We start from the raw sequence: 23434 nt of genomic DNA on the forward strand, positions 1-23434 counted from the left end.
AAGCTTATTAGAAAACTGCAAGGAAATGCTAGACAAAATATGCAAGTAGACTGCTTCTATAAGTAATATGAAGCTGATTGTTAATAAATTTTTAATGTAATTTCTAATGCCAGTGAACGCATTTTCTAGCCCTAGAGAGGCAGGGTAAATAGGCGAGATTCAGAGATGTTTTCATCCGTGTCAATGGACTCACCATCTGTGTAGGCTTCTCTGCGCAGATGTCCTGGCTGGTGTTTTGGTTTCTTGGCTGGTCTGGTTTTCTGCATTACAGCAGCGCTCATGTTGCTGTCTGTAGACACAGGACTTGTGGGCCTAGGGCACTGAGACGCATGAAAATGTCGACGGCCTAAGGAGAAAAAAAAAAAAAAAAAATCCAACCCAAACTCATCAGTGAATTTTAATTACAACAGGAACAACAAAAAGAAAACATTAAAACTATAAACAGCCCTAATTTTTCTGAAAAGCAACAAAAAAAGCTTAAACAAACTCTTCTAGCAAATAATAGGCTTGTTGTCACTCTGCTATTTACTGGAGAAAATACCCTAAAAGCATTTACTGTTTATTTCGTTTGTTTTAAACCACAGTGCTGTTATTCTATAAAGTTCATGATACCTATTTGTTAAAGGAAAGTATTCCAACTATTTTTGCAATTAGCTTCACTAAAACGTTATACTTAAACCAAAAATAGCAATTAAATTTTGGCATAATATAGCCAATGTTTGTTGCTTTTTCAAAAGAAGAGCTAAAGTTCTTAAGAAATTCATGTTCTAAGAAAAATGAACAGTACTAACGGCATTCGTATTTTAATTAAACATATATTTATAGTATACCTTGAAGACAGACTCAAGTGTGCTCTCTGCAGGTGGTCTGAAATTGATCTAGCTCACATATTCAGGTCTGCCAAAAATTACTTACATCCCTTTTCTATCTCTAAATATTTGCAAGTTCTGGATACTTAAGGTGATCCCTCCAAGACTTCCTTTTATTTTTGGTGGTGGAAGAGTTAGATGTTTGGTTTTGGAGAAACAATAATCCCAGGTACCAGTGGGAATTGAATTTACTAATTAGACACAGCATATTTCAAAACTCCCACATTCTATGGTGTATTAAATAGATGCTGTATTACAACCTACAACATATTTAATCCATAATGCCCATGGAGATCTATTGGTCCTTCTGAAAACCAGAAGCGCTACTAAATTACAATACAATGAAATATTAAATCAAACTCTGTCTAGCTATGATGGAGACTATTACAATTAAAGTTACATATCCCTGAAAACAGAGAATTAGGGCTGAGACTGAACCCATTATTCATTCTATTGTGTAAGGCCATCCACTGCTCACAGACCCTGAGCTATAAGGTCGTTTACGGATGAATTTGCCATGCTATTTCCATGTTTTGTCCACTTAATAAACTGAGATATTTTCTCATCTATTCTCAAAGCAGTGGTTTGAGATGCTTAATTTCACCAATTTTTACAGAAGATTAAAAAATAAGGAGGAAATACAAGCTATATGTAAAGTTAGATGTTATTTATTTATTAAGAAAGATAATTAGGTCTGCATAGTTTATTACATTCAGCAGCTACTAGAGAAATAAAAAACAATATTTGATTGAATGACATAAAATATAGGCCTGGCCAAAATAAATATATATTCTACAATAATAAGTTGAGAGATATTTTTCCTGTAACACATTCTTGATAAATAAAATATAGAGATGACTTTACAACGTGATTTACATTTTCTCTGAATATATTCTACCCTGATAAAAAAAAATGGCCAATCCAATATCTGAAAAGACCATGGAAAACTACCAATGTGGTAGTTATTAAACTAAGAAAAATAAAACGGTAAAATACCAGTAACCAATTTGTTGCGACGGTCTTTCCTTTCTCCGAAATGTATCTCTTTCTTGCTGATCATTTTTAATCTACTATTTAGATTTTCTTGGCTATCAAAAATACGAACACACAAAAATATGTACGGGAATGTATATATTAATTCTACAGAAATGAAAATCATGTGATAAAATGTCTTACATTTAAATTCCTTTCTTTCTTGAACTATTTACTTTCTAAACAGGATTGGGAAGAGAAGGAGATAAGTAAAAATAAATTGTAACATAAAGATGAATAAATGGTAATTAAAAATGGGTGACCAGCAATGAAAGGAAAAATATGAAAAGCACTTGGATTAGCTTGCATCCCAATTATTATATTTAAAATGTTTACTGTAATTATGGAATGTTTATGCTTGAAAATGTATGCACATTACATATACCTTCATATCTTCCCAATTAATTTGAGAGGACATGAAGAGAACAGAGATTAAGGATAAAAAGCCCATTTTCCAAAGGCCAAAGTGTTCCACTTGGATATTTATCTATTTCCCCTACCGAATTTTTATTTAAATAAGATAAGAGAACTCTCCCAATAAATTTGATTTTGGTGACGTTCTACACAAAACAATTAGAGTATACATTCAAAAAAACAAACTTCATTTAATTGACTGTATGTATAAAGAAATTACATCGATTTGTGTAATATATGTATTTGCTATGGCTATCCTAAAAATGAGGTAGCTTCCTATCACTCATATTATGTAAGATTTATTAAATAAAAATTAAACAAAAGATAATTTAAAAAGCCTTGTCAAGGAAAAGGGAATAATCCAACGAAGTCATATTCTTGGACTGTCATTTCCTTAGGAAACTAAAAAAAAAAACAAACTGTAAGAATAGTTGGTTTTCAAATAGGACATAAGATCACAGGAGAGAACCAGCAACACACATACATACACTGAGTTTTCTTTCCCAGCTTGGTGAAAAGCGTTAGGACTCACCAGCAGCATCCTGCACCTGCCGCCGTGCCACCTTCAGACCAGCATACTCTGCCGCTGCTGCAACTGCCTGGGCAAAGTCAGCGTCGGTGAAAAAGGAGCCGTCCGAAGAACTAACACTGGAGCGCCCACTGGAAATGTTGTCCTCCTCGGAGGCTGAGCCCCAGCCGTTGATCATGGACCCCGTGACAGAGCTCTCCAGGTCCCCAATGCTGGAGGCAGGTGTCTGCTCAAGCCCACGTAACAAAAGCCTTCTGGTCTGCATCTTGGCTACTTCCATGTCGGCTTCGTCTTCTTCCTCTTCTGGTGCATCCGTATCCATATCTGAGACCAGGGGTCCTGAAATGTAGCCATAGGTGTGTGGAGGGGAAATCGGCCGTGGGGGTGGAGGAGGACTCACAGGCTGCCGTCTGTATGAAGATGAAGAAATAGGTCTGGCTCAGCTTGTTATTTAAGACATGAAAGGGCAAATTACCCAAGAAATTCACAAGTATGCAGATTTGATCTTTACTTCCTTTGAGCTCATATGTTCAGAAAAACAACGGAAAATCATGGGATATTTAAGTTTGATTTTATATTGAGTTGCTCTTCACAACCAGGGGCTCCACTGGGTTACTTTCTGATTCAAGTTTGATAGAAATATAGTCAGTTATCTCTAAGCCTTCTTATGTTTTATCATTTGGATTACGTTTAGTTAAAAAAGGAAAAGTAATACTTGTTTTGAAAACATACACATATGTATCTGCCCTAAAGCATTTCAAATATTACCCATAGTTTATCATTACTGAAGACAACTGACATTCATCCTGGAACAGTTTGCTCCATAAACATCTGTTTCTTTCCCCTTTTCCTTTTTTATCATCTCTCCTATTTTTTCAAGCAAATGAAGTCATTCATCTTCATTATATGGAGTAAAATTTCATAAGATTTACAGAAGTACACATTCGGATGTGACATAATTTCCTTTAGATTTCATTCTATTAAAAAAAAGCTATGAAAGCCAAGAGTCATTTTTCTCTGATTTATTCGCTATGAGTTTCATTAAAGATTCGTAACTATTTTTAACCCTATTGCATTTATTGTTATCCTATATTTTTAAAAAAATATTTAAAGGTATTTTTTCTTAAATCCTGGAATTAGTTTAAGAACCAGCATTGAGGACAAAATGAAGTAGCCTCCCACGATATAGGTAAACAGTTACCAATTAATCGGTTTCAACCAACTCTGCAGACATGAAGAATAACAATAGCTAAAAGCCATCCTTCCACGAACACATTAGTGCTACGATCCACAGGGAATAGATGACTGAGAAGGTACAGAGTATTTTAACTTTAGTGGAAAGAAAGATTCGTGGGAAGAAGTCATCCCCACGGGAGAAGAATGCTGAGATAATAACCCTTAAATTAAAAGTGCCTTCACAAAAGGAAGACATGGTGATTTCTAGTTGGAGGATTGCTTGGTCAGTGACTTGCTCAACAGTCCTAATACTCTCTAAGCAAGGTTAAAGAGATGACATAATGGAAGACTTTCAGATGGAAAGGTCATTAAAACACCTCATCAAATTTTGCACTCCTGAGAAGTAAAGAGGATAGATTCTACACAAGCTGCCAAACTGAGCACCAGTACTGGAGAGCAGCTGAGATTAGGGTCTAGGGTCAGCTGGTGACCTCCACAGCTTGGGAGGCTAGGAGAGATACAGCATGAAGACATGGATAAATCACTTAAGAACTGCAAATGCCTAGAGATGGTGCCCAGGGTTGAGGCCTTCATCAGTGGGATAAGTGCATGTCAGCACCTCTCCTTTAGCACCCTTAAGATACGCATAGAGTAAGATGAGATAAGAATAGTCTTATCTAACCAAGAATAGCCTTATCTAATAGGGCTAACCAAGCAGAAGACCGGATCCTCATCTAGTTTGCCCTTTTCTCATTCCATCTTCCCCATCTTAGCCCTAGGAATTTGCACCTAGCAGAGGCAGGTGGAGGGAGGTATTTAAAAGCATAACACGCTCACTTTCTCCATGCCACCACAGCCACAGAAAGGGACATTTGGCAAAGGATGTCTGGGAATGCACAATTGAGGTTTTAAAATTAACAGAACTGACTGGGTATGGTGTCTCATGCCTGTAATCACAGTACTTTGAGAGGCCGAGGTGGGTGGATCATCTGAGGTCAGGAGTTTGAGATCAGCCTGGCCAACATGGTGAAACCCCGTCTCCACTAAAAATATAAAAATTAGTTGGGCAGGGTGGTGATGCACGCCTGTAATCCCAGCTACTCAGGAGGCTGAGCCAGGAGAATCACTTGAACCCGGAGGCAGAGGTTGCAGTGAGCCAAGATCATGCCACTGCACTCTAGCCTGAGTGACAGAGTGAGACTCTGTCTCAAAAACGAAAAACAAAAACAAAAAAATTAATTACATTAAATTAAATTAACAGAACTAGATTTGAACAGCAAGCAAACAAAACAAAACCCTACAGGATCTGGTCAAGATCTAAATAAAGTTAAAACCATATAGGACCTGCTCCAAGATCTCTACCATAGGGAGGGAAAAGTAACTTTGATATGGCACAGCTTTTAGGGTGGCACGGGAGTTTTTTGAAGAAAAACGTTTTCTGCTTTTTATCCGAATGAATTGAGACACTTTGACAAATCTATTCAATACAAATGGAAAACATTAAAAATAAATGATTATTAAAAATACTGCAATTAACTCATTTAATGAGCACTTACTTTGTAGCTAAGCATATTTTACAAGATTTACTCATTTAAATCAGTAACTTTTTGAGTTACTTTTTAAATGATCATTTCACAGGGTAGGATATTGAAATTCAAAGGGATTAAGGGTCTTACCAAAGTTGCCACAGATCACATGTATCAAATGTAGAATTTAAAATCAAATTTTATTTCCAAGGGCATGACCTTCCACACACATATATAAGTGTAAATGTATTATATGTGTGTGTGTGTGTGTGTGTGTGTATACACATAAGCTAGGAGAGATATGTGCCATATGCAGATGTATTAAAAAACCAAGAAATAAAAGCTAATATATTACATTGAAAAGGCATGCATATACACAACACATGTGTAATTATATATTATTATGTGTATATATCTGTTATATATACACATAGCATTCTTTAATATAATGCATTATTTTTCATTTCTAGGTGGTTTTTAAAGTGTCTGTGTGTGGCACTAGGAGAAATATGAAAAATGTGCCAAAGCTGAAGTTATTTAAGAGATTAAAATGGATAATTGTTTCAATATGGAGTGTTATACACATAGGAGGAAAACCATTGTTTAATCTGGAATGCAATAAAATACCACACTTAAAAGTTAATTTACAGTCTTTGTCAGCATACAAACCCAAAATACCACCAGAAACTTCTTCCTTTTTAAAGACATGTAAGACTTTTTAGCACAAAGGGGACTATGTTGCCCATCAATAAAGAAAGATGCAGAAAGGCTGACTTCACTAGGAAAGGATGCCAGCATTGTTGTGTTTGGATAATTCACATTCTGTAGAGCAAAAACATCTTCATGTAAAACAAGGGCTGGCTTTTAACTACAACCACCCCTGACAAATGTTGAAGAAAGACAGAAAAATTTATTCAAACCATCTGTAAATAAGGCAAGCCCAGGGAATGCGTGATAAACATGTACAGTTGAAATATGTAATACATTCTATTGGAAAACAAAAAGCCATTTCAAGATGCTGCACTCAAGTGGGACTTGTCGCAAATGAACCTCAACCCTCTAGATTTCTCCCCGAGGGGTTTCAGTGTCTTCTGAAATAAAGTAGAAGTATATGACTGTGTATCGTAACACTCTAGCCTCCTGCAAGAATGATGCCTTCATAAACATGTTCAAGAGAAAAGCAGAATGATGTCATTAATTTATCAAAGTATGTGTTTATACCATTCACCACACAGCATTTACCAGGCAAAAGACAAAGGAGAAAAATGCATACCTTCAAGATTTTGTTTTTACAATGGTGTAGCTTCAATTTCTTACTTCAATCAGAAGTAACTATTACCTCAATTTATCTGTACTAATAAAACAAGTAAATCTATTCCATACATGAACATAACTTCTACTTTTCTAGAGACTTTTACTATACTGCAATAAAGTTAAGCATATCAATCACTTTTTAAAACAATATATGTGAATTAGTTTAATTATAGGATTTTCCAAGCAATTGTTTGAAAAAAAGAGAAGACAAATTCCTATTATGTTGATCACCTAGTTTACCCAGTTTTAGACAAAAATGGAATGCCCTAGAAGTTCACTATAATGCCAAAGTTGAAATATTCATAATAATGCAGGTCTTTAATGTTTCTATAATTAGACTTGCAGTGTTACAATGGTTTAAGTTCAGTAATTTTATTAATGCATCACACTATCTGTACCCCAATCAATAAATATAAATGTAATCAATGTATTTATTCTTTAAACATTTACTGTGTGCCTACCATGCTAAAGACTGCTAGATTTATACCAAAAAGATCACAGGCAAACAGAGCTTAGGAAACATACTTTATGCTTTATGACAGGTAAGGATTCAATTTTAAGGTAAACATACTTAATGTAAGCTATGTATCTGGCCATGGCAGACTGTATTCTGCAAAATGTCCATAGCAGTATCTCCCCTTCCAAATGCTTCTCTGAAATGAGAACTTGCCACTCTCCAACCAAGAGAGGTAGATGAGTTCAACACTCTTGAATCTGGATGGACTCTGTGATTGCTTTAATACAATGTGGCAGAAGCAAGACTATGCATCAGTTCTAAATGTAGTTGTTAACTAGCCTGGCAACTTCCTCTTCATGCCTTTTTGGATGCCAGCTGCCATGAAAGAGGTGCCATTACCCTGAGACCCCATGTTATGAGAAGTCCATACTATATGGTGAGATCTGGAGGATAAGATTCCACGTGGAAAGAGACAGAGGTCAAGGAGCACTGAGACATCAGACATATGAGTGAAGAAACTAACTTGGAAGTAGATCTACCATCCCCAGCCAAGCAGCCAAGGCCATATGGATTGGAGATGAATTGTCCAGCTGAATCCTTTCAGAATTCCTGACTCATGGGCTTGTGAATAAAATGATTAGATTACTTTAGGTCACTACATTTTGGAGTGGTTTGTTAGACAGCAATAGAAACAGGAACTTGAGCACTATGTTAGGAATTCAGCTAAATGAAACAGATATCCATGTCTAAAGGGACTTTAGTCTAGTGGAGGAGACAAATAATTAAATATGCAATGACAGAGGATATACAGAGTGTTGGGGGAACACATAAATATGGCTCCTCTCGTAAAGTTGGGACATCAGGGAAAGATTTACTGAGGAGGATCTGCCATTTAATCTTGGATCTAAAGGATACATAGGTGTTAGCTCCAAAAGGAGAGGAGAAAATGGTGTTCCAGGAAGATGGGAGAGCATGTCCAAAGATATTGAGGTGAGTGAGAATTGTGCTTATTCCGGAAACTAGAAGAAACTTAGAGTGAAGACATCACAGATATTGTTCGGAGAGTGGCAATGGGTAAGGATGGCAGGGCACACAGGGGTCAGATCACAAAGGGCTTTGATTGCTACATTAAGGAACCTTGCCTTTATCTTAAGAAAAATGGGAAGCCATTGAGAGATCTTAAGCAATGGAGAGACTTGATCAGTGTTGCAATTTAGGAAAATGGCTCTGCACAGTCTGCAGCAAGGAATTAGATTGAAGGAGGGGCCAGGCTGAAGCAACAAGACCACTTAGCAGAACATTACTGTAATGCAGGTGGGAGAAAATGGCTGTCATAACTCGGAAAGTGCATTTATGGCTGGAGATATGTGTATCACTCAGAATGATATTTAGGCAGTAAAAATCTACAGGAACAAGTAGTTGGATATATGGGTCTGAAGCTCCAGAAAGAGATTTGTAGAGAAATAGCTATCTATATCTATGAGTGTACCATTAGGGAAATGGCAGGCTGATAAGAATCAGAAGTCATCTACTGATGGGGCAGGCATTAGAATAGATCAAGGGATCAAGAGGAGACTTCATTCAAATACTTAAGATGGAAATCACAACATTGTATATAGTATCGAAAAGGTATATACAATTAAAATGGCCAATATTAAGGAATTGGTTAAATAGAGTTACATACTTTACACAAGTGTCTAAACAAAAAGCTAACAACATGCAAAAATGCTGTTCAGTGAAAAGAGTAGTTTATGAAATAATATTGGCATATGATAAATCCAAGCAATGTGAGTACAAGTAGAGATGAAAGATTGAAAGGATCTTCACTGAGGTCTTCACAGTGATTTTCTGATTACATAGATCACTGGGACTTTTATTTTGTTTATATATATTTTCAAAAATTTCTATAGTAAACATATAGAATATACATTAATCATAAAAAAGCACTTAAAGCACTTTTTAAAATGGGCTTTCACTTACTTTTTATTAGTGCCCAGTGTTATTTCCAGCAATGACCCTGGAAATAAAATCCATAATACCCTTACAGACTGAAAATCATACCTTTGAGAAAGGCCGAAAATAGTCAAATGATTGTAAGTGCAGATAGTTAATGTATTACCCAATTACATATATCTGCCTCAAGTTCTAAGCATCCATTAGCCTAAAATGATAGACAGTAGGTCAACTCCAATTCGTCCATAGTATCCGATTCCATTCATCAAATACTTTACCGAAGAAAGCTCTGCAGAACTCAATGACATGAATGAGATGAGTTCTGCCTTCAAAGAACTTTTAATTTAAATAGGAAAACAGAGATACAAACAGCAAATACTAATGCAACATGAAAACTGGTTAGTGTGGTAACAGGGATGGGAATAGACTCCTATGAAGAGTAAAGAAAAGAGGGGTTGACTTTTGCCAGGCAGGCAGAGGACGTGTCATTTGAACAGGGCTTTGAAAGATGAGAGGTGCTTACCAGCCAATCAGGAAAGAGGATGTAGAAGACCTGGATGTTGATGAGTTTCAGGCAAATTTAGGAACTTCAAAACAGACTAATTAGAAAAAAAGTGTACGTAATGAAATTGGGGGGAAAGTAAATAAAAGGAAAAGGATTGTGAAAACCTTTAATTATTGGGTTAAACACTATATTTGACTCTGAATGGGGGAACATTACCAGACTTCTTGTGTGCAAATAAAAATATTGTGAGAATGAACAGAAAAACAGAGAGAAGAAAAGTGGAGATGGGTTTAAGGATAAGGCAGATTTCATGGGACAGGGATGGAGGGCCTGCCCTAGCAGCTGTAGGAACGGAAACTAAGGAGCAAAATCAAGGGCCATTTTGGATTGAAGTGACTTCATGAATAACCTCACTTGTAGAATGCTAGGAAAAAACTAAATAGTCGGATAACTAAGCTGATTTCAAAATGACAAAGGTACTGTTTATGCTCTTTGCCTATTCCCTCAGTCATTTTATTTTAAAACATTGGTCAAATAAATAATGGTTGAAAATTCTAAACAAGACAGCCATCAATGTAAAATAAAAGACAAGTCTGCAGAGCCAAGTGCAAAGACAAAGAATTTGGATTTGGACACAGGGTGAAGTTCAAGTGGAAATACTATGGCATTCAGGAAAAGGAATTAGGCTGGGTAAAGAAATCTGACAACCACCAGAATGTAAGAGTTGAACCAAGCTATGGAATGATAGCATAAAGGTGAGGGCTGTAGGGCACTAGTATTTTTGAATACTTACCCTGCTTCAGATGCTTTACACACATTATCCATTGATTCTCACAGCAATTTATACAATGGCCATAATGGCAGAAAGCATAGGTATGATAACTGAGAAGCTTTCAGATTTGACCATTAGGAGGTTACTTTCAATGGACCGATCGAAGCAAAACACTCTAAGCCAGAACGCAGTGGGCTGAGGTGCGAATGCGAATCTGGAAGGCAGGAGTTAAACAAAATGAAGTGGGGGGGGGGCGGGAGCATGGAGCCAGAAGGGAGGCCAAGGAAGACGAAGGTATGAAGCGAGCTGAGTTAACCATGAAGAGAAGGAGAACTGAATGAAGAGGAAGAGGCTGGACATTCCAGACAGATGAAGGAAAACTGATTTCTGTTTCTGTGGAAACGAGGACATAAGGAATACAAAAGAAGAGCTAGCCAGAAAGAAAACATTGGGTACTCTGAGAATAGAGACAGGAATGGTGAGGGAAACAGGTAATACAAGGGAACAAAATAAAATAATTCTTAGATATTTCAGAACTAAATGGTCTCTTTTAGTCTCTCATTGGCTAAGAGTAGCACAGATGGTCTGTGACTAATATGGGAAAGAGGTGCCTTATTTGCTCTCAATTTTCTAACATTGCATGGGTTAATAATATTCCTTTAAAATGTCTGACAATCCAACTTCCTCACTGCCAGATAGAAGAAAGCTTCACTACTTTCTTGTTTTTACAGTGTATGTAATTTGAATCTGGTAATAATCTCTTAACAATGGAAGAGCTGATAAACATTGCCAAATTCTGTTTTAATCTACAGAGCAAAATTCAAGCCACAAAAATCAGAGTTTCTTATTCATTCGAGAATATCAAAGGAGCCTCTTCTGAGGCAAATAATATACTTAATTTCAAATGATATTAGGAATACAGAAAATAATATATACATATAATGTGTCAAGGGCAAAAAAACAGTATAAATAAAATCATCAACAATGAGAGAAGAGCTCAAATGATGCAGTAACAGTTTTTATGTGGTAGAAATGACAAGTGAAGCTATTGTATATCACAAAAACGTATTGGTTGGGGATGCTCAATACATAGGTTTAAAAAAGTTTAAGCACACACACACACACACACACACACATACACACACATACAACAATCTGACTAAAAAGCTCCAAACTCATATCTAAACCAAAATAAAGGTATCTGAGGTCAACACAAAAAGAATATGCCAAACTCATTCTTCTGTGACATTACAGTTATGAGGGAACACATTATTATGTAAACTTAATTTCAAAAGAAAGAGAAAATCTATTTTCTGCTGACCAAAGAAGTGACTTACCAATGCTAAAAGAAAACTAAAGTACAAAAACACCCACTGTCACTAGCATGTTACAGAATTAGCAAACCATATTCATGATCTCTGTGTGGTTATGAATGCAAGTTTTATAAGTGGGTATTAACACATATTATTTTATGGTTGCAAGTTCACTAGGATCAATTAATCTAATGCAATGGTCAACAATATGACTTGATATGTTAATCACCTAGGTTTACTGTGGGATGATCCTGCAAGAAAAGGCTTCTGAGACAAGGAAATTACTTCATGGGATAGCATTCAATAACTTCCACTGAGGAGGAGAAATTATCTGATTTGTCTGCAAAGAAGGCTACAGTGACAACGTACCTTCTGTCGGGCGGGTGCTGCATGTGGCCAGTCTCCTCTGGACAATCCTGTAACATGGGCTGGAGTTCTTCCTGCGGGGAGGGCGTCAGGGTGGCAGTGGACTGATGGCTATAGGACACAGCAGCTGGAGAAGACGCTGCTCCCCGTACAGGCGGAGTGGGGCCTCGTTCATCTTCCTCTTCTTCTAACTCATCTTGTTGCAAATACATCCTTGCTGGTGGCACGGGACATGGCATTTCTTGGTCATAGCTAAAATAAATGATAAGGATGTGTAGACTTACTTCAGGTTATTCAAATAAACTATTTGGATAGTAATGAAATGTCACCTTTAAATTGTTTTTCAATTTTCATATTAAGGAGCTATTGTTGAAAAAGACTTTACCTCACAAGGTTTGTGAATTACTGCATACACTATTTTTCTCTAAGAGATTGTAATTTACATTAGCATATTATAGGGTCTTAGAAGTCATACAATAAAAAAATTCACTTAACATGGCTTAATTTAGTACAACCCAAATGTATTTGGTATCTTTTGTCCCTCCAATATGTTCTCTAAAAGACTCAAAGATGGTATTACAGAGGACCTGAAGACGAGTTGCTACATTTAGAGAAAAATTATCCTTGTTTTCTTTTTTTGAGATGGAGTTTCGCTCTTGTTGCCCAGGCTGGAGTGCAAGGGCGCAATCTCGGCTCAAAGCAACCTCCACCTCCCAGGTTCCAACAATTCTTTTGGCTCAGCCTCCAGAGTAGCTGGGATTATAGGTGTGCATCACCACACCCAGTTAATTTTTGTATTTTTAATAGAGACGGGGTTTCTCCATGTTGGTTAGGCTGGTCTTGAACTCCTAACTTCAAGTGATCCACCCACCTCAGCCTCCCAAAGTACTGGGATTACAGGCATGAACCACGGTGCCCAGCCAAGAAAAATTACTCTTAAAAATCCTTTCAGAGAAAGATATACTGGAGGTCAACCTATTTAATCCAATACTACCCATTTGTTTTCTCTCAAATTATAGTAGATCACTATTTCTTCAGTTGAACACAAAATGAAGTTGTTGGCTTGCATTTAGGATGGTGAGCGAAAAATACACATTCAGCAATAAAATGCCCCTCTACTCCTCTGCTGGAGCCGGGTGGGAAGCACGATGGATCTGGGGAACAATCATGCCTTTCTCTTTTCTCTTATCCCAGGGCGTATGTTTATTGATTATAAGGGCAATGATGTACAACATCGTATAAACTGGTTCTGTTACCCATTTCTCTTGTTCATTCTCTACCATTCACCTTGTTTACCTGAATTCAGGGAAGTTGATGCTCAAATAATGTTTCCTTGCATCTTTCTTTACTTTCCTAATCTCACTGTCTCCCTTTTTGCCTCTTTCTTTTGCTTTCTTTATTAGCAAACAGCTGAGCAACTTGCCTACTCATCCAAACTAGAAATGTTTTAGTTATCTTTGACTTCTTTCTTCTCCCTCAAACGACTCCCCAATTCATTTCTATTCTATCAATAACAACTCTCTACAATCTATTCTCTTACTTTTATTTCTTGTACGTGCTACTGCAACAATCTTTTAATTGGTCTCCTAGCCTCCAGTCACTCCATTACTTCCAAAATTACATTAATATGCATCATATGCAGGTTATTCATGTGCTCCTCAAAATAAGAAATGGCTCTCTAATTGTTTAAAGAATAAAATAAATGACTAAGCAAGACACTGGAGTATCTGCATAATCTGGCTTACATTTGCTGTCCCAGCATCTTCTCATTTCCTACCATGTGTTTCATGTTAGTTTTCCAGGAGTCCACATCTGTGTGGTCCCATGTCCATAAAACCCCTTTTTCTTAACTGAGAACCTTCTCATTTGTCCACATCAAGAACAAATGTAGTCAATCACAAAACCTTCAATCTTCTCCATTAGAATCAGTCTTTCTCCTTGGGGCACAGTAGCAGCTCCAATATAGCTTTTTTCTTTTTTCTTCTTCTTTTTTTTAACCTATATTTACTTATTTCATTTTAGTCCTCTTATTTTTGTGAACCAAAGCAGCAATGAATGTTGTTAAAACAGCTTGGGAAATGCATTTTTAAAAATACACTCAGGTCAAGTGGAATTGCTCATGCCTGCCTGCAATCCCAGCACTTTGGGAGGCTGGGGTGGGACAATCGCTTGAGATCAGGAGTTCGACAGTCTGGGCCACACAGTGAGATACCATCTCTGCAAAAAAATAAAAATAAAATTAGCTGGGCACTGTGGCACAAGCCTGTAGTCCCAGCTACTTGGGAGGCTGAGACGGGAGGATCACTTGAGCTCTGGGGTAAATCCCTGTTTCTAAAAACAAAACAAAATCAACCAAACCAAAAAAAACCAACCAAACCAAACCAAACATACAGTTTTGTTTTCATTACTTGCAGATTCTGCATCTGCAAATTCACTGACTCGGTGTCATTTATTTGTAAACCCCAAAATCGGTATCTACATCGGTATCTACGCCATTTTCGTGGCCATCCCCACAGACTCACAAAGAGGCCAAAAATTCGAGTGCCTGCTGTGCATGTTCCCAGCTGAGGTAAAACAAGGATACACTTTGCTTTCTTGTGTCAGTTCTCACACAGTAAACAAGTGTCTTTTCCGTGGTTTATTTACTGCCATGTTTGTCAAAATGTTTTCAGCTTTACATTAGCGATTTCCCTCTTAAAATGGCCCTCAAAAGAAGTGCTTAAAGAAGCGCTCCTTAGTGTTTCTAAGCCTGAGAAGGCTGTGATGTGCCTTAAAAAATATATCTATGAAATAAGCTTTGCTGAGGAATGACTTATTGGGTTCCATGTTAATAAATGAACAATATATATTAAATAAGCATCTTTAAAAAAATACATAAAACAAGGTTATGTACTGGTCAGTTGACAAATATGTTGTGGCTAGAGGTTAGAAGGAACCTAGCCCTGTATTTCCCCTAGGACCAATGGTTCAACATTTGTTAACTCACTGTTCACAAGAATTTTAAAATGTATAAATATTGTGGATAATGAGAATTCCCTGTAAATATTTTTATATAAGAATTTTACTTAAAAATGCATTTTATAAGAAGATTATTAGAAAACTGAAGCACAGAGACTTTGTTTCTGGGCACAGTAATACACTTTTCTGTGTGTGGAGAATGAAGGAATGATGTCTTTACAGCAGTCACAGAAAGGACTGTACTTTCAGGTGTATTTTATGATGTCTTTGTTAATTCTCCATCTTAAAGGAGTTTTCCTCCTTTGGTTTAAAGAAGCAGCCGTTTTGTTTTGTTTGGTGGTACCATGTCCAGTTCTACAGATTCTGGAGTGAGAAAGAGGTACACTAACTTCGTAATTGCTGTCATGTGGACTATTATACTTGTTAAGTCTCTGGGAGAAATAATTCAGCAAAGTTCACATTTCTACAAAGAGTTCTCAGCATAAGGTGATAATATCTAAGAACAAATAGCCTTCAGGATACCATCGTTGTGGTATAAATCCACACGACTGTCTTACAAAAATTTCAAGACATGTCACAGAAGTTCTAATATTCAAAAATCATAAAATCATATATCCATATGTTAAATTATGTATACACACACAGGATATACACGAGCTAATATGTATTCATTTTTCTATTCTATTCTAGGTTCCAAAAGAATCTTTTGAAGCACAAATTCCTTTTATGGAACCAGCAAGGAGAATTTTGACCTCCTGCTGACCAGCACTGTTTTATTTAAAGGCAACTGTTTGTGGACCTTAGGAATCTGTCTTCTCTTGACCACCTAGTTTAATAATTGCTTAAAATGGGCGGAAACAATCATATTACACTGTTTACATCTGTTTGGACACTCCTCTTACCTTTCATCTACAGAAATGTTGTACTCTTCACTATTGCTGTGTGGAGGAGGATGTGCTGGGGGAGGAGGAAGCAGGTCTGCCCAGTTCATGCCACCCTGTTTTGGTACCTTGGGTGTTCTTGCCCCTTTCTTGTGCCCCTGACTCCCTAGAAAGGAAATAAAATACAAGCCATTGATCTCTGGCCTTTAAATGTTTTCTATTAGTCACAAGTTAATCATTTTTTATAAATATGATTTTATAATTCATTTATGTATACAGAGATAAACATGCTTTTTCATTAATTTTAAACAGAACTTTGTACAAGAGAAAATGCAAGTACTACCATGAATAACTGCCAAATAAATAGCAAAAAAAAGCAATAAAACCATGAATGAATGTTTCAAGTCATATCATTAATAGTAATCTTCTTACAGCAATTAATTGCATTATGGATTATCATCTTAAACAAATGAGCTGTAGACATATTTTCTGGAGTGCCTTTCTATTATTTAATTGCTGGAACTTAAAATACAATATGATACAGATACGATCTATTAGAGTTCCACTGTTGCATTAAATCACTGAATATATATAATTTGTACTTGTCCATTGATGTTTTAGGCACAATGAAATTACTAGTTTCCTTCAGAAAGGCAAGTACAGATGAAATAATAGCTGGAATGACTGATTGAACTAATGACAAAAGAAGCAGAAAAATGATTTTTAAAAGGGACAGAAGTGTTTTCAGCCACTGTTTCTACACAATGATGGCTTCCGGTAAAATGATGTTGAACATCCTTAGTTGTTTGACATAGCCCAATTATTCAAGTGTTCCAGTGTTCTCATTTTAGATTTGGCATTATTTTTTTTTTAAACACAGGAGGCTATATATTTGAAAGCATTTATTTTAACGAAAATTTTAGGTCAACAAGTATTTTGGGATAAAATATCCCTCTTTCCAATATGTTACATTTTAGATTCATATGTGAATTATAGACGATGAGTCTACAATTATTTTTCTCATAACATCCCTTTATATCAGTGAATTATCTTGGTCTTATTTTTTTAACCCTATCCAATCCTTCTCCAAGTCACGTAATACATGAATCAGGTCTGACCATATTCAATGAACCTTGATATTTTTGTCACTTGGGAATTTTCAGTCAAATGGCAGTGTTTGTTAAGCCAGATATTCTTGTACTGGTATGTTACTGCAGCAAGCGTGGGCTAGGGACAGGCTGTTATTAATAAACTACGATTATCAGTACTACGCGTATGTGTCTCTACTCTCTCACCCACCACTCAGGTGTCCAGCACTGGGATGACTGTGCATGTGTTCTAGACATTAACCCACGCCTTCCACTGGATTTCCTGATATACATCTACTGTAGCCACTCCATCAGTCTGGAGAGGCCTGGTACAGATGTCTCCTATATCCTGTTTACTTGCTTTGTTCTCTTCCTTATCTTTACATCTTTTTACCATATATTCATAGAATATCAAATAGTAGAACATCCAAACCTAGGTATCTAAGCTGAGGGATACTGAAGGTCAATTAAACATTAACAACTAGAATCATTGTTTATTTTCCCATTAAGATATGGTTTTCTCTGGATGACTAAAAATTCAAAGATGAAATGGCATAAGATAATCAAATATTAAAATATTTCATATGATTTTCTTAAAAGTAGATCCTTGAAATATTTCTCTTAATTCAGGATTGACTTAGTTTCAAAAAAGAAATCATTTAATAAGATGTTAATTGTTAAAACAAACAAACAACGTATAATAGAATCAGAGTAAATCTAAAACATAAAGGGCCGTTTCTAAGCTCCCTTAAATCCAACAGAAACACAGGCTAGAAAATGCCAAACCATCGTGTTAGTTCAGGGAAAACTGTAAAATGCAAATGCCATATTCATTACAGAAGAGGGATGGAGACTCTTGGCTAAAAGCCCCTAAGAACAACTTGAATCCAGTTGCTGGGAAGTGGCATTTCTACGCTCTCCTGGAGAAACATTGCTAGAGTCAAGATCAATCGGTCTTGTTCTCATCGTGGTGTGACGTGCCACATGTTAGTTCTAATAATGAGCTGCCTTTAATTAGAAAAACAGGACTTAAGTACCCAGCAAGCTCCCATCTGCAGCCCCTATCAGGAAAACAGCTGGTAAACAGCTGCAACAGCATGAAGACCACAGGGAAGAAGCGTCAGGGTGGCCTGGGGAGGCACTTACAGACTGAGGTTGGGAGGGTGCTTTGTGAGGCTTCAGAGCAAGAACTGAGGGATTGTAGAGAGACGATAAACTGAGACAGGTTCCTCTTGGACCTGAATCTCCTGTCATTGTCTCTTAGGCTTTTGATTCTGCTCAGGCATCCTCAAATTTAAATTTGCTGTTAAATTTAAATTACGTGCTTTTATAGGCTCGTTTCAAATGGCAACATATTTAGCAGGTTAACTCTATGTGCAACATTTTTAGTTACATTTTGGCCAAGGAGGAAAAAGAAGTCCCCACTGCCTTTAAAGATTAGGCAGACATGTCTCTTCTGGCTTTGCTAAAGCTCATTAACAAGAAAGAAAATAGGACACTCAGTCTTTGTTGCCAAGTAGAACATAAAATGATTTAGTGAGTGGAAAGTCCCTCAAATTGCAGAGACAAGACCATGCCTGAGACTCAAATTACATAAAGTGATTTAGACATGTCACCTACATACGTCAGTCCATTAGCACTCAATTTGCAATCCTGGAAAGTACCAGCTTTTTAAAGGAGCGGTTCTTTGGTTCACCTTACTTACCAGATGTACTACTGCCCCGGTCTGAGCTGTTGTAGGATCCTCCTGTGTTCTGGTCGTATGATTGGTTGTATGGGATAGTTGGAGGAATTGTGTCATTTGCTCGATAATCTAGACATGTCAGATAAAAAAAATTATTTTCACTTTGTGAGCAATTTCACATCTCTGCTTTATCTATGTTTCTGAGTAACTAAAGAAACAAATTGGACCATTTATTTGCCTTTGTTCTCTTTAATTGTTGTATTCAGATTGTCAGGATATAAAAAGGCTAACACTCCAAATATATATAAACTATACATAACTTTAATAATACAATATGATTTTAATAAGAAATCACAAAAAATATGTCTGCAGATCATAAAAAATAAATCACAGTAACATAAAAATAAAACTGAAACTTGTCAGCAAGGTTATTTATAATAAAAAATATATATCCATAATAATAAAAAAACCAAATATCTTAATTTGCCCCAGAAATGCTTCTGCTTACTTAGGCAAAGGTGAAAATCCAAATGATAAGCTCGCCACTGGAATGTAGTCAGTAATAATCTGTCATCTAGTTGCATTCCAGGTTCTTTATTATAGTCTGACATACCAAATCTGCTTACAAGCAGTCTAAACAATAAATCAGAGTCCTGAAATATTTGTATGGAGGCTCTCAGGGCTTTCTGAAGTCCACAGTAAAACCATACACTATGAAGGAATAACGTGGCAATAGTCTGAATCACCACTGCAAATTCCATGATTACAGAAACTGTCCTATTCATCTTCGTCAGTCTTTGTCATGAACTTATGCAGGAGTCTCGGTCAAGATTTATTAAACTGGGTTATTCTACCAATCAAGTACTTTCTTAAACTTGAGAAAAGGCTAGCTGACTTCATTCTCAAGTTAAAACATAATATTAACTTAACTGAAATTTTTAAGTTACATTTCTGTTATCTTCCACTGCAATAAATTCTGTTTTCGAAGAAAATGTTACCAACTCAACCCTAAAGAAAATAAGTCTATATCTCCAATTATCTACCAGAAAATGTATTCTTTACCTGGACTAGAGGGGTTGCACTGCCCCCATCTATTCACATTAGAGCAATCCCGGTTTTCCTAGAGGTATAACTTTGCAAATCATGTTATTAAAGCAGTAGCCTAAAGGACTACAAAGAAATCAAACACCTACCTTTTCCAACTCTTGCACATTACAATGCAGAAACATTTCCTTCAGGCCACAGAATACTATTCTGCGACTTCAAGTTAATACTAAACTCAATTTATTTTAGGTTCTATACGGACAGACTTCAATCAGGTCAACCAAGGAAATTTAGGTTCTAAAATTATACATTGTAGCAGTCTTAATAACCACATGAGGTGGGAGACATACAACAAATGGAACCACTTCTCCAGTTCAAGTTTAATTAATTATTTTATTTCAGGTTGATATAAAAATGCCACTGGTTTATATGACCACATAGAAGCAATTATCTTCCGTCCTCTAGTGGAAAGAATGGGATAGTCTATGTATTGAAAATGTGAGGTATTGTGACAGTTGTACATCTGCCTCATGAATAAAAGATTGTCCGTCCCAATCCCTCACCTGCTGTTAAATTTAAATTAATCTCAAAACCATTTGAAAATACTTATATATCATTTTAAAATAAAATTTCCAAGGTTATTGTTGTGCTAATTAACTCTTTGACACTGGAAATTTTGAAACCAAAGAAATAAGAAAATCTCAGCGACAGAAGAAAAGAGTTTACTTGCTAGTCACAGACAAGTTTCGACATCTAGTCGAGGTGCTGAGAGTATCATACAGAAACAGATGGGAATACGTGCAAGCCTCTTCACCTTTGTTCAGCTTGTTTTGCTCCATGATGTTATACTGAACTGGCGCCACTTCTTGTTTCTGCTGTCCCAGTGGTTTCCAGTGCTTCTCGCCAGAGTCCCCGCTGCCGTTGTTCATGTTGTTGCTGAGGTTTGACTGGATGAGCTGAGTGGTGGCGTAAGGAGTAGGCTGCCCTGATGGATTGACAAAACGCCCATCCTTCAGATTTGGGCTATTGAAGGTTTTCATCTCATTGATTTTGTTACTAAGGTCCACATCACCATAAACAGTTGACTCAGGGAGCATCAGATTTGTTTGTTTGTTATCCAGTTGGTTGTTATAATTTGCTATACAATCAGCTATGTGCAATGGAGAGGAAAAGGAAAAAATCATTCTGCATGGTTATTCCTTTTAAATTTCTTTCTACGTAGCTTTGTGAGTCATAAGAAAATCGTTACGTAAAGTACAAGTGGGCTTAAATAAAATGAAAAAAAAGGCCAAATATCCACATGTGTTTTCCAAAGAAAATTAATAATTGAAAAAATAAAAGAGGGTACACAGAATTTGCAGAGACTAAATAAATTTGAATTTCGGATAGTGCTGAAGTAAACAATTCTACCAATTTAAAATGATTTTAATTTAATAGCCTCATTAATAAGAATTCCACTAAAATAATATATACATGTATATCTTTATGTGCCAACTTTTTATTTCCTAGTCTTTGGTTACTGAATTATTTGAAGCTACTGGTTAGCTGCTGAAGCAACAGACAAAGCAAATAAATGGAAAATCCAAAGAGAAAAAACTACTCATAGATCAAATAACTTGAGATTTTGATATTTTATAAAATATTTACATTTAAAAGATATGAGGAACGGGGGTAAAATGATAGTAAATAGTACTAAGGAGAATTCTATTAGTTCTTGGCGTAGTCATGTTGGATAATCATTATCCGGAAAACATGCTATAAAATCATTTTCTCATGGTTTCATGACACCCAAGAAATATAAAATGACAATAATAATAACAAAAGGAATCATAGTAACCTGGGTCATTGAATCAAATAAAGACTAAAATAATAAATATCTAATATCTCATTTCCACTCCAGTTTTCTCTCCATTAAAATATTTGGACATTAAATAACTGAATACACATATATAACATATACATTCACATATATATATATAGCCTGCAGTTGAAAATATTAAAATAGTAGGAAGAACTGAAATCATATTTTTAAATTAAAATAGTTTTTAAAGAGAAAAATTAGTTAAATTACAATGGTAAAAATATCATTATTTTATTCATGTCGTCCAAAAGTGGTACCAACTTAACAAGTCACCTGTAGCACTGGTTTTTAACTGGATATGTTTAAAAATTATAAATTAACATGCTTGTTACTAAAGATGTAAATGTGAATATAATCTTAAGAGAAATGTGTAACTTCTCTATCCTACTGAATTCAACTATTCTGCATTTCAACCATGAACCATCGGGGAGCAGAAATATTTGATTGATCTGGCCTTTGTGATTTCTATTTCTAATTTCTAGTTTTGTTTAACAGTGGTTAAGAAACACTATAAAGATCACGTGGTTTTTGCATTCTCATTTTGTTTCGCCAACCTATCTATATGTGTGTTATCTGACAGAACCTTGGAGATATCGGACATGGTCTACTCTGCTTTGTTCGATACAGCAGCTACTAGTCACATGTGACTACTGAGCACTAGAAATGTAGCTAGTGCAAAAGAGGGACTGAGTTTTAAACTGCATTTTATTTAATTAAATGTAAACAGCCATCTATTGCCAATGGCTACCATATTGGACAACACAGCTCTACCTATTAATTTACATGGGTATCGCTATTTTTTCTCTTCTATAGGTCTCAACCCAGTTTTTCTTTTACTTATGATTACATGCGTATGTATCTGTCCAGACACTCAGCACAGGGACCGCTAGAGGGCAGAGATGTGGTCCCGCGGCTACGTCACGTCCATAGCCAGTGGAGACCCAGGATTCATTTTAAGGGCAGACATGCAGATTGCTCTGTGATTGGTTCTTTATCATGCTTAACATCTTTGCTTAACGCCAACTTCTCCCTCGCCTTTCCTTAATTCCATAGGTTATTTTACTTCTATCATCATAGAAATTCCTTACAATTATTTTACTATTTCCTATATTGCGAATATTGGGTTTTTTTTGGGGGGGGGTAAGAAATCTTTGGTAATTTTTATTCCTTTACATCTTGCATAATGTACATCAAATTTTTTACTATTATGTTTTGGCATGAAATTTTAGTCACATATACATCTGACCCAAAAAACAAACAATAGAAAACAAATGTATACACACACACCTGCAAAATATATATATGTATATAAGAGTGTGTGTGTATATATACACATAATACAGATATATCTCTGTATGTGTATATATGTATGTATGTATACACACAATATATATACATATATATATATCATGCCCTCAGGATTTGCTAATATACTATAAAATCTGATTTAAAATTTCAGTTTTTATTTTTTTTGTATTACTGTTGTATATTATTATTATTACTGTTTTTGCTATTAAAGAATTTGGTTTATTGTAACTATGAATTTATTTACCTTTTGATCTGTTATTCCCAAAATCTCAAAAATGATTAAATATGATTAAAGATTATTTAATTACAATTAAAAATTATATAGCAGGCACAGTAGCTCACCCCTATAATCCTAACACTTTGGGAGGCTGAGGCAGGAGGGTT

The 23434-nt window shown here is 36.0% G+C and overlaps 1 protein-coding gene across 5 annotated transcripts in view; it reads right to left on the reverse strand.

Moving 5' to 3' along the window:
• Positions 1–23434, reverse strand: part of ROBO1 (roundabout guidance receptor 1) — a 1191260-nt gene that overhangs the window by 18102 nt on the left and 1149724 nt on the right. For 4 of the 5 annotated variants that reach the window (XM_030939682.1, XM_010368544.2, XM_030939684.1 and 1 more), the window contains 6 exons: positions 20696–21031; positions 18859–18966; positions 16087–16231; positions 12230–12478; positions 2848–3254; positions 194–346 (listed from right to left, as the gene is read on the reverse strand). In XM_030939682.1, the coding sequence (XP_030795542.1) occupies positions 194–346; positions 2848–3254; positions 12230–12478; positions 16087–16231; positions 18859–18966; positions 20696–21031 (1398 nt within the window). The remainder of the gene's footprint in view (positions 1–193; positions 347–2847; positions 3255–12229; positions 12479–16086; positions 16232–18858; positions 18967–20695; positions 21032–23434) is intronic. The other variant, XM_010368545.2, reaches the window with a different exon arrangement.

This window comes from Rhinopithecus roxellana, chromosome 1, assembly GCF_007565055.1.
Source record: "Rhinopithecus roxellana isolate Shanxi Qingling chromosome 1, ASM756505v1, whole genome shotgun sequence".
NCBI classification, from domain to species: domain Eukaryota; kingdom Metazoa; phylum Chordata; class Mammalia; order Primates; family Cercopithecidae; genus Rhinopithecus; species Rhinopithecus roxellana.